Source organism: Lathyrus oleraceus, chromosome 2 (genome assembly GCF_024323335.1).
Source record: "Lathyrus oleraceus cultivar Zhongwan6 chromosome 2, CAAS_Psat_ZW6_1.0, whole genome shotgun sequence".
Lineage (NCBI taxonomy): Eukaryota > Viridiplantae > Streptophyta > Magnoliopsida > Fabales > Fabaceae > Lathyrus > Lathyrus oleraceus.
This window is the reverse complement of record NC_066580.1, coordinates 66,131,006-66,146,389: the sequence shown is the minus strand read 5'-3', so window position 1 is coordinate 66,146,389 and position 15,384 is coordinate 66,131,006. Positions and strand designations below refer to the sequence as shown.

General features: G+C 34.6%; 1 protein-coding gene across 1 annotated transcript; it reads right to left on the bottom strand.

Annotated features, from left to right (window-relative positions):
- Window positions 1–2,886: 2,886 nt before the first annotated feature.
- On the bottom strand, window positions 2,887–8,190 carry LOC127118123 (sister chromatid cohesion 1 protein 1). Its single transcript, XM_051048271.1, has 21 exons — window positions 8,050–8,190; window positions 7,761–7,829; window positions 7,613–7,671; window positions 7,484–7,528; window positions 7,328–7,347; window positions 7,150–7,226; window positions 6,871–6,988; window positions 6,450–6,519; window positions 6,298–6,367; window positions 5,970–6,064; window positions 5,063–5,145; window positions 4,835–4,981; window positions 4,569–4,743; window positions 4,394–4,473; window positions 4,175–4,304; window positions 3,987–4,077; window positions 3,720–3,853; window positions 3,555–3,636; window positions 3,356–3,468; window positions 3,161–3,248; window positions 2,887–3,057 (listed from the first exon to the last, which is right to left on the bottom strand). The coding sequence occupies exons 1-20, from the start codon at window positions 8,100–8,102 to the stop codon at window positions 3,166–3,168; spliced, it is 1,794 nt and encodes a 597-aa protein (XP_050904228.1). The 5' UTR covers window positions 8,103–8,190; the 3' UTR covers window positions 2,887–3,057; window positions 3,161–3,165.
- Between the last annotated feature and the right edge of the window lie 7,194 nt (window positions 8,191–15,384).

Below are 15,384 nucleotides of genomic sequence, written 5' to 3'. Positions count from 1 at the left end.
CAGAGTGGTCAGAAGTTGAAGATTCTTAGAACTGACGGTGGAGGTGAGTATAACTCCAAAGAGTTCCAGAAGTTCTGTGAGGAGAATGGAATTGAGCATGAGGTTACTGCTCCTTATACCCCTCAACACAATGGTCTTGCTGAAAGAAGAAACCGCACTTTGCTTGATATGGTGAGAAGCATGCTAAAGGAGAAGAAACTTCCTCAGAAGCTCTGGGGAGAAACTGTTGCCACTGCAACGTATGTACTCAACCGATGTCCTACGAAGAAGTTGAACGAAATAGTTCCAATACAGAAGTGGACTGGAGATAAGCAAAGTGTTAGTCATCTGAAGGTGTTTGGTTCTGTTTGCTATAAACATGTTCCAGAAGCCAGAAGACAGAAGCTGGATGATAGAAGCAAAGTGATGATTCTGATAGGGTACCACAGTACAGGTGCATACAAGCTCTATTGTCCAGAAACCAATAAAATTGAATTCAGCAGAGATGTGATTGTGAAGGAATCAGAAGTTTGGAATTGGGATAAGTCTCAATCTGATTTTGATGTTAGAACTTCTGAAGAGAGGTCAGAGTTAAGAATTTCTGAAGTTGGAGTAAACTCTGTCGTTGATTCTGATTCTGATAGTGATTCTGACTCTGGAGAAGACTTAGAAGATGAAGGTGACTCTGATGACCCAGACTCTGATGACCCAGACTCTGATGGTAATCCAGATTCTGGTGGCAATTCAGACTCTGGAAATATGCCAGACCCTGAAGATGATCAAAGCTCTGGAGGAAGTCAACCATCTGAAGCTAGAAACTCTGAAGCTCAAGACTCTGAACAAGTTCAGAGACCACAAAGAATCAGAAACATCCCTAGAAGATATGCAGAATTTGACATGCTGCAAGACACTGAAGTAGACTCTGAAGGAGAAGTTATTCAGTGTGCCATGTTAGTAGACTCTGAACCCATAAGTACAGAAGAGGCTCTTAAGCAGAAGCTCTGGCTGAAGGCCATGAAAGAAGAACTTGATGCTATAGAGAGAAACAAGACTTGGAAGCTGACAGAACTTCCAAAAGACAAGAAAGCCATCAGCGTCAGATGGGTTTTCAAGCAGAAGTTAAAGCCAGATGGTTCAATTGGCAAACATAAAGCAAGGTTGGTAGCCAGAGGATTTCTACAGAAACCTGGGCTGGATTACTCTGAAGTGTTTGCACCTGTAGCAAGACATGAAACAATCAGAATGGTGATTGCAATAGCTGCTAACAGGAATTGGCCTCTGATGCATTTAGATGTAAAATCTGCATTTCTGAACGGTCCATTAGAAGAAGAAGTTTACGTGTCACAACCTCCTGGATTTGTGAAAAAGAATCAGGAAGGGATAGTGTACAGATTATACAAAGCTCTATATGGATTGAAACAAGCGCCCAGAGCTTGGAATCAGAAGATTGATTCATTTTTCAAGAAGCAAGGCTTTCAGAAATGTGAGATGGAGTACGGTGTCTATGTTCAGCATATTTCTGAAGGAAATATGACTCTGGTATGTTTATATGTTGATGATATACTGCTAACTGGAAGTTCTGAACAGGAGATAGCCAAGTTCAAGAAAGTTCTGATGAATGAATTCGAAATGACTGATCTAGGGAAAATGACATACTTTCTAGGGATGGAGTTCAGATACTCTGAGAAAGGTATTATTTTGCATCAGCTCAAGTATGAATTAGAACTTCTGAAGAGATTTGAACTGAAGAATTGTAAGATTGCTGTCACACCTTCTGATACAAATCAGAAACTGGATTCTGACTCTGATGGAAAGGATGTGGACGCTACAACCTTCAAACAGTTGGTTGGTTCTCTGAGGTATTTGTGCAATACCATACCTGATATTTGCTATTCAGTTGGGATGATTAGTAGGTTCATGAGTAAACCTAAGTGGTCCCATTACCAAGCTGCTGTCAGGATTCTGAGGTATATCAAGGGAACTCTGAAGTATAGAGTATTATTTCCTTCTGGAAGAAAGGATGAGTCAGAACTTCTGAGTTATTCAGATTCTGATTGGTGTGGAGACAGAGTTGACAGAAAAAGTACGTCTGGGTACTTATTCAAATTTCTAGGAGGTCCCATTTCTTGGTGTTCCAAGAAGCAACCTGTTGTGGCGTTGTCAACTTGTGAAGCTGAATACATTGCAGGTGCTGTTACTGCATGCCAAGCTGTGTGGATTCTGAATCTATTGCAGGATCTGAAGATTAAAGTAAACAAGCCTCTGAAGCTGATGATTGACAACAAGTCTGCAATCAATCTTGCCAGAAACCCAGTGTTGCATGGGAGAAGCAAGCACATTGAGACCAAGTATCATTTTCTGAGACATCAAGTTCAGAGGGGAGTGTTAGAAGTTGTACACTGCAGCACTCAGAAACAGTTGGCAGATGCTCTGACGAAAGCTATCAAGACTGATCAATTTCTCAGATTAAGGGATGGAATTGGTGTTACAAGTTTTGATGGAATATGAATTAAGGGATGGTATTAGAAGTAATTCATATTTATTAGTTGTACTATTTTCTTAGCCCCTAAGTTTGTTAGAGAGTATTTTAGTATTTTATCCTATTCTAATAACCCTAATTTTAGCTTATAAATAGGGTGGCAATCATTGTAACTTTTATCATGTTTTTGTAGCCGTCATTCTCTGAATAGAATATTTCCATTCATCATTTATTCTACCTTTGCACCAACATTTTACATCATGTTATCCTACAACCTCACCAAGCAGAGGAAACAAATCACAAATCTTTGTAAAATGTAAATCTGCCTCAAAATATTAAACATCCAAACCAATTATGCCCATAATACTTACGGAAATTTCATCTGGCATAAGTATAAAACAATATTCCAAACTGTTTTGTAAAATAATACAATAATCCAAAATGTCTAGTAATAATAACAAATAAAATACTATAAAATTTTAAATCTTAGTGATTGCTATATGGGTAATCCAGCCGTGTGATGTACTATGTGGTAAGCTAACTAATAATTGCTTATAGAGGAACCAATGATGCTTCCTAAATTAAACATGATCATCCACCTGCTATTAGAGATAACAACCATTAGTTATGCTCTGTATGTTCAATAATTCAATGAAGAGAATAGAAATTGTAAGAAACTTTTGATTTGAGAGGAAATCAAACCTTCATCAAATTTGTGATCCTTTAGAGATAAGAATCGGTCCATAAGGCTCCTTTTGCTCGACTCTAAGGACATCCCGGGTCACAAGAACTATGCAAGACAAAATTAAAACATATATATAAGCATGGTGATGATAATCAGATCTTTTTATTAATCCTAAGTGGAATGTTACTGATGTAACTTGTAAGTAATAATACCACAAGTTTGATAGAAAAGCTGTGCTGCTGATTTTTTTGTCATTCCAGCAGCTAGGACCTCTAGGGATTCAGATTCAGGAACTCCACGAGTGCTAAAATGTGCTTTCAGCTGACTGTAACATTCAAAATCAATGTAATCAAAAAGCTTCATTATTACCAAAGATGTTCTTTATAATGTAGGTGAATAGATGACTCATACGCGTGGATTGATTCAGTTATCTTGTCACTAGGAAGATTGGTGTTTCCTTGTGTTTGTGTGGGCCCTGTCTCCACAAGAAGTTCTGAAAAGAAATTTACAAGGCTCAGATATGTGTCAAGTGAATAAAGAATATCAAAATTACAGTAGCCTTAACATGTAATGTACCTTGATCAGGTGTTGCGCCAATGTCAGACAACCTAGGTAACTTGAAATTTGCAGCCTTAAGATTTTCATTCTCAGCTACTGTCGGAAGCCCTCTGCTGCTGTTTCCAGATAATGAATGAACTCTCTTTCTGAATCTGTTAATAGTTTTCAAGAATCAATCATTTGACAAACTTTTTTAGCAGACCACAATTTTGATAAGTAGGATATCAAAAGATGGAATGGTCATTTATCTGGATTTGTTAATGGAAAATTCAAATTTTGTGTTACCTTCCTCTCTCCAAGTCTGATTGTGAGGAATAACCATGTTCAGATGCTGTACTTGGAATGGAACGTGCACTGTCTCCTCCTGGAAATCCGTCTGAAGAACAATTGCATCACAATTTGTTAGTTATTACAGGCATACACTTACAATGAATGATCAAATGATGAAATCACCAAATTAAGATGAAACACACCAGATTTCCTTGAAGAGGCATGGAGAGTAGATTCAGGTACTCTCAAACCATTCTCAAGGATCTGCGTCCGCACCTTCTCTGCCGTAGCATTAAATAGGTTGTCTAGGTTACCATCAAATTCCTCAAAACCCTTCACATTTGGAGATTTTATCATGAATGAAGTTATTATCCTTCTAAAATATGGAAGAGAAAACCAAAAGATGGATGTAGGAGACTAACATATCCTGCGAAATCATTGTTATGTACTCCTGGAGGTGATGTTGATGATGGTTCTGGAGGATGATGTGATGTCACCCTAACTGCATAAAACAATGATGTTTGTTACTTTCTATTAACCCTTTCAACTTTAAGGTAGAGTAGTTTCACAAAAACATAAGAGAGACTCTATACAGACCTGAAGGTGAATCATGGGGTGGTTGAGTGGCCTTAATCCATAAGTCAAGGAGAGGTGTTGGATAATATATATCCTTTTTTACACTTGAAAATAAACCTTCGTTTAGCGCAACGAGTGGCACCTCCATGATGTCAGCTATCTTAGTTGAAGACATGATACCATGTCGCTGCTGCAACTGAGAGAAGCAATATTTCACTGTCTAAGTATATAGATGTCTAAATCTTAGGAAAAGGATTTCTAGATGCAAATGAATATCAATTGAAAACCTTTTTCATTCCTCCTCTTTTTGAGAGCAAATCAGAAGTGTTTTGAAGCCAGTTTTGGTATCTAGGAGCAGGGATCGTGGTTTGCTCCTCGTCCATTTCTATCGGTTTTCCTCTTTTCCTTTTATTTGGCCCTCGCCTTTGAGGTTCCTGTTGGATTGCACTTATGCAGTTGGTCATTTTGTTTTCACAACATCATAATATTCTTTAATTAGATAAATGATGCAGTACCTCTCTAGCATTCATGTTTTCATTATATTCATTATCTTGCTGAATGATCGGGGGCTCAGGATGTTTGTCTTCAATTATATCATCTGCAGAATAGTTATATAAGTGACAGAACAAAATAGATATGCATGGGAAGAATCTTTAGAGCACTATGCTCCATGGACTTGCTTCTAAAAAAATGTGGATGTCTTAGTTCATCTAGGAAGGGAATCCTCTGCTAAGAACATGGAAAGAAAAGCATTTCTAAGAAAAAGTATTCCTATTTTAACAAAACAAAAAATCAAAAATACAAATGACCTAAACCCTACATTGGAAATGTAACAGACAAGAGAATAAATGCTTTAAAATCAAAACTTAACAGACCAACAGTACTCAACTTTTGTGTACGCACCCAATCCAACACATTCTATAATAATTGAACTTTTTACTTATGCTTTTGACAGCTGACAACCTAGGTAGCAGCTAGCAAGATATTGTATTTTCCTTTGGAGCCATTGTTATTTAGTCGGTACATACTATATATATATAGCATAATGTATTGAATAAAAAAGTGGCCAGACTGGGTTTCACGAACTAAAATGAAAATGAATCGACTGAAAGGATTCAAATTTTTAGCAGGGTTCCTGAAAATTTTGATGCTTTTTAACTCAAGATAATGGTTCAAGTAGATTTTTGATACTTATCCATTTCATAGAGCTATAGAGAACAAATTGAAGGAAGAGACAGCATAATAAGCAACTCCAGCAATGTCTATTAAATTCTAAATGGGTGGAACATACTTATTGATACTAAAGGAAGTTCTGTTCTGGTTCACTACTAATATGATTAAGGTGAAGGAATTACTTGTTCCAACAATTTCTAATCTACTCAATATGGATAAAACAATCTGGTTTATTGAAAATCTAGTCACCTCTCTTTGGGTCATCTGGAGTAGGTGGGGAGGGTATAAGCACGGATGGAAATTCAGCATTTAGTTGTGTTTCGTCATCTCCTTCGATGTCAAACCTGTCACAGCATTCATAAAACAAACAGGTAAATGATGATAATAATAAGTCATTTTTTCAGGATTTAAGAATGAGCTTAATTGATGGTTCATTGATCTATGAGACATGGAAATATTTACAACTACATATTAATTCTGACATACATAGCACAAAGCTTAACTAAAATGACTAGATGAAATACTGCTAGAGATAAAAAGGCAATTACACAAAAGAAGGATGGTGGAAGCCACAAACCTCTCAAATCGATTATGTGGCTCCACATAAGTTTGGAAAGAGTCAATTAAGGTAATATTCTCCGGAGCAGCTGAGAATGTCAAAGAGTAAGCATGGGAACAGTTAGACAGAACGCAAGCATGTAAATGTTTAGCAAATTCAAGGATGAAAACCTTGATGGAGATGAATCATTGGATCTTCCTCCTCTCTACCAATGTTAGGTTCATCCAGAGAATCAAGCCTCTGCAACAATAGAAAAGCAATGATAAGTCCAACCACCCTTGTATAGAAAAGTATAGAAAGCAGTAGGAAAGCAAAAACAGTTTGCAAGGATTTTTCACAATATTCTGTTTTGGGAATCAGACCCCAATGTCTTATATTTGTCTATGGTAAAGTAACTAAGTTAATAATGATCAACAAATCAAACGTTATACATTCATGAAATAAACTAGTTTACAAATTGATTGCCGTCTTTATATAGGACAAGTTTCCATTAGCAGATTACAAATTGATTGGTGCCACATGATCAACATGATTAAACCAAATACTATATGCATGTTCTGTGCAATACATTACACAGTACATGGTACATACCATAGAAAAATAGGATGTATGTTGGAACCCCATTGTAGGGGCTGCATTGGACATACGGGACGGTTCAATTTCCTCCCGAGTCATCTGTTCTTCATCCCCATTAGTAATTGTCACTTTCCTGTCAAAATGTAAATACACATAGCAAAGGGAAATCAAATTAAATGAAAGAAAAATGCAAGAGAAACAACTTGCTATTCTGCTTATTAAATAATCCATAATTTCAAACCATAAGCAAGTTAAAATTCAAAATAATTAATAATCAGAGCAAATATGACTAACTTGGCCTTAGATTTTCCTTTACGAAGCATAGTAGAATCCGGAACATTCTTTACCTTCCATGCTTCATTGATCTCAACCTTCCACAATCAAATTCAAATTAAAGTAATTATATAGCGAAATTTAAATCTATCGAAAAATAAAAACATAATAAGAGAAAATGTGGAGTTGAATTTTATACCAAAAGTCGAGAAACATCATCTGAAAAAAAAATTAAAATCAAAGCCAAACAGATATTTCAGTAATGTTGCTCAAAATTTTCGAATATTGAAACAGAACTTAATCATTTAAACATTTAATTAACTAATCATGCAAAACAAGGACTCCAGAAATTTACCATAAAGTAGCTTCACTTTTCTCTCATAAACAATCACTACTCCTCCTAATAAAAATGCAACATCGATTAAATAGATTCGATGAGAATAAAAAAAGAAGTATCAAATAGTGTGTGTGTGATAATTTGTACCCATGAGAATTCCAGAGAGTCTGAGAGCCATGGGAATCGCTGGATACAGAATCTCTTCACTGTGAACAAGCAAAAAAAACACTGTAAAACGATTTTAGTTAAACGAGATGAAGATGCATATAAATAATCGATTATCGATCATCGTTACCAGATTTTGGCGATATTCAGCATATTCAGCTTCTTTCTATTGATCTTCGCGTGCATAGTTGCAGCCATCCTTCATCAAAGGAAAAAACGATTACGATTCTCGTTTTAGCAACAACCAAAAAACGCAAAAGTTGAAGAACGAATTTACATACTATTTTTGAATCATAAGTTCAACATTTCAAAAACGAGTTCTACCGAAACTAAGTTTTGCAGAAACAGAGAGATGAGCATGTAAACTCAAATGCAGTTGAAACGAAACGCGAAAACGTGAAATCTGAAAATGGAAGTACCAAATTTGGCCGAGTGGTGCTTTTCGAGCAAGAAGCTGGTGTGAGTAAAACATTTTCTAGCTATGGAGATAAACTGCAGAGAGAAAGAAAGAGAGAGAAAAAATGGATAAAAGTGAAAATCTCAGAAATGTGAAATCTGTTATTATACGCGCCAAATGCAAGGTTGCTAGAAGCAAGAAACGCACCGTGAGGTGAGGGACGTTGTAGTAGTAGTAATGAGCATTGATAGAGTTACCATGGAATGTATAGAATTGCTCAATGCTATCGAGCGAGATTTATCCACGTGTACTCATCAACGGATTAAATTTAATGAGGTGAGGTGTAGGACGGGGAGACTATTGTTTCATGTATTTTTGGCTGTTGGAGTGGGCCCGTGTGAATCAACAACTTTCTCACTCGTTGAGTAGACAGGCGAATTCGTTATGAAAGTTGAACGTGTGGTAATAATTTTAAAATTTTTACACGAACTTTTGTCCTTTAGTGTTAAGGGTGTACACTTTAATCTTAGTTGAAAGTTAGTTTTTCAAATTCATTCATATAATGTAACCAAATAATTTTCTTCATTTTATAATATGTAATCGTGTATTTTTTTAAACAATTTTCTACATTTTTTCTTGGGTTAATCCAATCAAATTCGTAATCAAAACTTATTTTCATACAGTATATATTCACTACTATAATTAAATAAAATAAATAATTGATATGCTAATTATCTTGATTAAAGTTATGAAATGCATCGGTCATAAACCATTAATCCTCTTTTTAATTATTAAATATTTATTTTTTATATTTATTAAATAATTGATTTATTTAGTTCAAATATATTAAATACATCATTTATTCAAAAATAATAATAAAATAAATATTTATTTATAATCGTGATTAAATAGAATAAATTTTATTATTATTTCTCCGCTCTTAAATTGAGTCAATTATTTAGAGTGGTAAAATGGATCATTTGTTTAGCCCATCATTTTATTATTGTTCCTTTAGTTTACCTGCTCCATCCTATTTTTTGGTAGCTTTGGCTAGCACAAGTAACAAACATGACTGTTTGTCATTTTTGGGCTTTAAGGAGATAAAATAGATCGGATCCACATGTTTAATCCATATATTTTATAAATAGAGTTAAAGATTTTAATCTACCCTCTATACGTCTTGCCTATTTTATTTTTTTTGTCATGCATGCATATTTACACCTCGTCCAATTATTATAATTATCATTCCTAGGGTTAGTCAATGAAATGAATCATTCTCTCATTCATATTGAAAAATAAAAACAAATTAGTTCATTCTGATACTTAATCAAAGTTTATATCAGATTATAAATTATTTTTTCTCCTTCATAATTCATTAAAATAATTAAATTTAACTAATTCCATTTTATTTACACTTGTTGTAAAATTGAAAATCAAATACACTAAAAACTTTATATGTGGGATACTGACTAATGACAACCAAAATTTAAATAGTCTAAAGCAATGATAATCCACCAACTAATGAAAATAAAACCACAATAGCAAGAAGAAGAACACAAAGAAACTTAATTACTCAATTTGATCAAACCAACTTAGTTTGAGGAAAGTGCAGTTATCCTATCTAATATCAATCAAGAGTCTTAGTTGAGAGATTACAAATTAGTTAGAAAGAAAATAGTTTTCTTAGTTCATAAGAACATCCCGTATTTTCTAGCCATTTTGTGGCTCAATCTCTCATCCTCTAAATACATGAAACATTTAATTCAGGTGTGTTTACATGTGTTTCCCAAATATTAGATAATATACTTGTGGTGAGTACATTAGTAGTGACCTTGCCTATGAGATGTCAAGCAAGAGGTATTTAGCCCAGTGATTTTTCAAGAATGTGATCCTCTGAACTAACCTTAGGGTATGTATATATATCATTTTAGACCAGTGAAACATGCAGTACTTCTAGTATTTCTTCTCTGATTCAGCCTGCATGACCATGCTCCATTAAGGATTATGACAGAAGACCTCTTTCTGATAAAATATCATGACATGTTCACCTTAACCACATTCATAACTCGTAATCACTTTGCTAACTTTGATTTAGGACCTCTCGTGCATCCCACGTGCATGATCATACTTGGTCAAGATTGTTATATGATATGGGCCTTGGGGCGCAATGTTCGTAACAGTCCATAACCCCCAAACACAAGGTCTGTAAAGGAGAAGTGGTTTGAGGAGACGATGTTACCAAGTAAAGATACTTCTCAAATTAGTTACTATTTTGGGATCAAATGAAGTATGGTTGTGGGATAAAAAATGTTGTGGGTTTCCTATAAAATGGTTCCCAGTGAAGGTTGTTGATATTATCCATTAAAAGGTTTACATTCAATCAATTGTCTTAATAAAGGTACTCGATATGAACCCTTAATTGTGCACATGTTTGGAATCAAGGTCATTGATATTCTTACAAGACATGATGGATGTGTGAAACCGTGTTTTGTAGGTTATTGACCAAGGAAGTTCTCTTGAAGATAAACATGTTTTTGATTATGCCAACTAGTCTGTGGTGATAACAACTAAATTCGAGTACAAAACGGTTAAAAGATACAAGCATACTTAATAAGGTTTGATGTGTTTTATCCTCCGATGATGACATCTAAATGGAATATAACTCAAGCATTATCTCTAAGTAAATCCCAATCAAGTGTCTATATGAATGAAGTACCTGACAAATCTTAAAGTGTGTGAAAGATTACCCTAATGCGTCTGAGTGAATGATATATTGTAAAAGCATGAGGTCTTTCTGCTAAATTTATACGACTAATCACACACATACACACACTAAAATGAGTTTTAAAACATATTTTTTCTAAGAAAATTTCTAAAAATTCCTTGATGTCTGAATTGAAAACTATCAGAAAAGTTCTAGACAATTTTTTCTACGGGCCAATCGATTGATACCTATATCCAATCGATTAGGTCAGTGTAAAAATGCACCATAATTATTTAAAACCTAATAAATAATGCCAATCAGTTGGCTTATTAATTTTGGCCATAAATTTTTTCCCTCCTCATGCCATCCTCTAGTCTATAAATATAGAATTCTTCTCTCATATTTTTACATCCAGAATCGTGAACTCTTATATCTCGCACCTACTCTCTTTCTCTAAATATATATTCTCATTTTCACTCACTTAGAAAATTTGCCATAATTCTTTCGAGAAAGGTTTTTTTTCGAGTGAGGCAATGATGTAATTCTGGAAGGGTAGAATGGTAAGTTCACCGAGGAACATTTTTTTTTACCTTGGTTGAATAATTTATCCATTTAAGGATTTTTATTTGTGGTTCGAAGCTAAATCTGTTAAAAGTTTTGGTCTTGGATTTTAGTGATTAAGTCTTTGTTTAGGTTAGAAAGCTCAGTCTGTTCAAAAACTTTCTAAGGTTCGAGATCATCCCGGTATAAAATCTCACCTTGGTCTATGGTTATCCTATGCAAAACCTTGGTTCGGTTCGTAAGCTCGTCTCGGTTAAAAGCTTACTAAGGTTGGAGATAAGCCCGATATAAAATCTCATAGGTTCGTGATCATCCCGTGAAAACCCCAGTTCGATTCGAGTTCATTTCATGTTAAAAGCTCACCAAGGTTCGAGATTAGCCTGTGTAAAATCTCAATTTAAGGCTTGAAGACTAATCGCTCAAAATTGTTGTTTGGAAAGAAGACTAACCGCTTAAATCTGTCATTTGAATGGAATACTCGCTTTTTCTCTCCTTGTTTGTTGTTTGGTCAGAAGTTAGTCATAAACTTCATTTTTCTTGTATAAGGGGGTTCGAGAGTTCAACCTACTAAAAGCTCTTAAGTTTATTGGATACTCTCAAGATCAAATCTTGGGAACATGACTAAGTCTTTTTTACTTAACTGTATATTCCTGACATTCTCTATCTTCCCTTTACTTTTATTTTCTGCAATTTAAGTTTCCACTGCTTGATTATAAAATGTTTTTAAAATGTTTTTAAACTCTAAAAATGATCCTAACAGTTTTTCAAAATCAAGTTTTTCTAAAACATACAATCCCCTCCCCTCTTATGCATGGAGTCATATGTCTAAATGTGTGTTGATGCGAGAAGCCCAAGTGGTTTTGATTTTGCTCTTATATATTTTAGCACATATTATTTAATATATTCATATTTTCTCCTATATACAACCTTTTCATTTCCCATTTCCTTATTCATTTAGAAATTTGGATACCCCATACAACACTACAACACATGTGTTGTCTCTTTTAATTTTCTTCATTCAATTTCTATTATTCTCCAAAAATGGTTTCGCTTAGGGAATATGCCAAAAATGGGAATATGGTTGAACCCTAAAATCGCAAAGAGAGGTTCTAGTTGCGGGATAATTGTATTGAGAATGTGAAATGAGCATATTAGAGTGTTGATTGGGATGTGGTAGAGATATATGTTCGAAAAAGGAGGTTGCAATAGTGATAGTAGTAACTCAAATAATAATTTAACTAGGCATAATGCCATTGCTTTGGTCTCTTGTTTCTCTGACCAAACGAGAACGAAAATAACATTGGTGATGGAATTTGTTGACATGATCATGGATTACTTCTGTGATGAGGCGGTGAATTTTAGTTATATGTTCATCACTATTTTCAAAGTGAATGACTTTCATGGAGGGATGATTATATCTTCTATTGGCCATGAGAATGATATCATTCTAGAGCCTTTCATAGAAGGCGAGAAAATATGTATGAATCGACCTCATGAAGTAGTGGGAGAGTCATTCCCCATGTAATTTTATGTTCTATCACACTTAGAGGTGGGGATTGTCTTTACCCTCTTCAAATCAGGCATCTTAAGGACATTTAACATCGTCTCTTCCACTTTATCCCAATTATTAGACCTTTGTTATAGGGTTCAAAATATTATGTAAGGGTTTGGGGATTACACATATTATAGGTGCTTTTTTGTTCTTTTATGGGAGAATGAGGTGGAAAATGGAGGTTTTATTTCCATTAGTGTCTTTCTAGGTATAGGACTATTCACGTTGTATTGTTTGAACTACAAGAAGTAGAAAATGGGGTATTTTCGAGTGTGTGGTGACAACCATTGTAAAGAGTACATTTTTAATAATGAAAGTTGTTTCAGGTTCCCATTATACTGGTCGAGTGAACCTATTTCTATCACAATATTTGACTATGATAGGCTTCATGAATCTGAGAAGGAGGTAGTCGGTCTGTTAGAAACAAATGGTGATATAAGTGTCAGGGATTTAATAGAATTGGAGAATAATCATATGGGTCTCAAGGCTTTTATATGTAAGTTTATTTTATTATTAGATTTTTCCTTATGTTATTGATTTGTTACACTAACTATGTATTTTTGTTCATGCAAAAAGAGTGGTGCCTTAACCAAAAATGGAAAGGAAGGCCTGCCTTGAGAAGATCAAGGCAAAGAAAGCTCAAGAGGTTAAGTCGTATGAGAAGAGTGACATTAGTTGGATCATGATAATGAAGGTAGATAGAAAATTTAATGTTAAGGAAAAACTAATCGTGGTTGTGCTTATCAGCAAAATTCTTCCTTCGGGATCTATCAGGTCAAAGATGTTGTTAGAAAAGAAGCATAAAAAAGGACGCATGAAATGATGACTTGGGCAAGGGTACCTCATTGTCCTTTCATGATATATTTTCAACTATATTGTAAGATGGTAATGAAACGTCTTCTTAATAGGATAAAAAATTCTATAGTATTGGCTCTGTCGGTCAATACCTTAATTTATTAGCGAATAATCACGCGACATGATGAACGGGTTCCCAAAAGATGAGTCAAATGATAAAAATTTATGTGATGTGAAGTGTATTATTATGGAATGTGATAATTAATGAGTTTTCCTTGGTGCATAACGGGGAAGAAGGACTAAAGTCAAATAATGAGGAATTACACACGAGTCTAGTGACACACTAAGCTGACATAAAGCTGAAGAGGGAGAATTTGAAATCTTATGACTAAATATTTTGAAAATCCTGCTTATTTTAGAAAATTAATAAGGGGAGAAGAAGGATAAGTATGGCGTGATCAAAGATCAAAGGGGGGAGAAAAGGAGGTTGAAGAATGCAGTCGAATCTTTTGGCACCACCCTAAACAGTCTGGAGGTGGAGTTAGAGAAAGAAAATGGAAGTTGTCGTTGCTAAGGCGCAAGGGTTCAACAAGGCCAGAGGAAAAGTCGGGTTCTTGTACATAAAAACTCTTAAGTAAAATTGTGATTTTCAAGACGGTGGTGGATGGAAAGCTTATGGAATATGTGAATTTGATGGAAAGTGTAATACCTCGTATTTCCTTAAATACTTAAGTTTATATCAGTTGAGATTAATATGAGTTCACTAGTTATTCTATTTATTCCAACTGATAACTCTTAGAGCACATAGAAACTCAGTTGATCTCAACTGATATAAATTTGAGTATTTAAAGAAATATAAGGTATTACAGAAAGTCGACCTATTTGTTCCAATTTTTGTTTTTGGATTTCTTGCCTTGTTTTGTCATGTAACATTTTGGTTCAGTTGTTAAAGTGTGTAATGTTTAAAATATGTAAATAATTCCCCTTTTGCAAGGTTATATCCAATGAAGTTTCTCTACTTTTTTCCTTTTTATCGTCCTAAATATATCATAAAAGTTAATATGAGTATTTTGTTAAGTTTTAATGAGTTTGATATTGTTAGAAGTCGCTTAATGGAATATCAACTTGTGTGTTTCATGCTTAAAAATTTGTGTGAATAAATTGGATGATGATCATAAGTGTGACGTTAGGCGAGTACGTAGTAAATATTTCTTGTGCCCCTCAAGACACAATGATACCTCATAGGGTGAAATGATATTTTGGAGGATGCGATGGTGCTCTTAAGGGTGTAATGATACTTTGCAGGGCACAATTATACTCTATACAGAATAATGATATATTATATCGTGCAAAGCATGATTTTTTAAAGATAGTACCCGATTAGTAAATATGGTGTCTTGTTGAAAACCCATGCCCTTAGATGGGAGAAGAATGTCACCCTATCACTTTATTAATTCCTTTAATCATGAAAGTCATAATTGGGAAACAATTTATGATTACATAACATAAACCCCCTTATTAATAAAACTATATATAAACTAAGTATAATATTGTCACAAATTAATTGAGGTTGAAGTCCTAGGGAGATGATTATCATTCATCTCTTATAAATTGCAGGTTTCCTTTCTTGCATCTTGTAAGGTCCTTCCTAGTTGGGGGGAAATCTTCAATCCTATTGGGTGCTACCACATACTTAAGCATGAGATCACCCTTCTTCATTTACCTCGACATAACTCGTGAGTTGT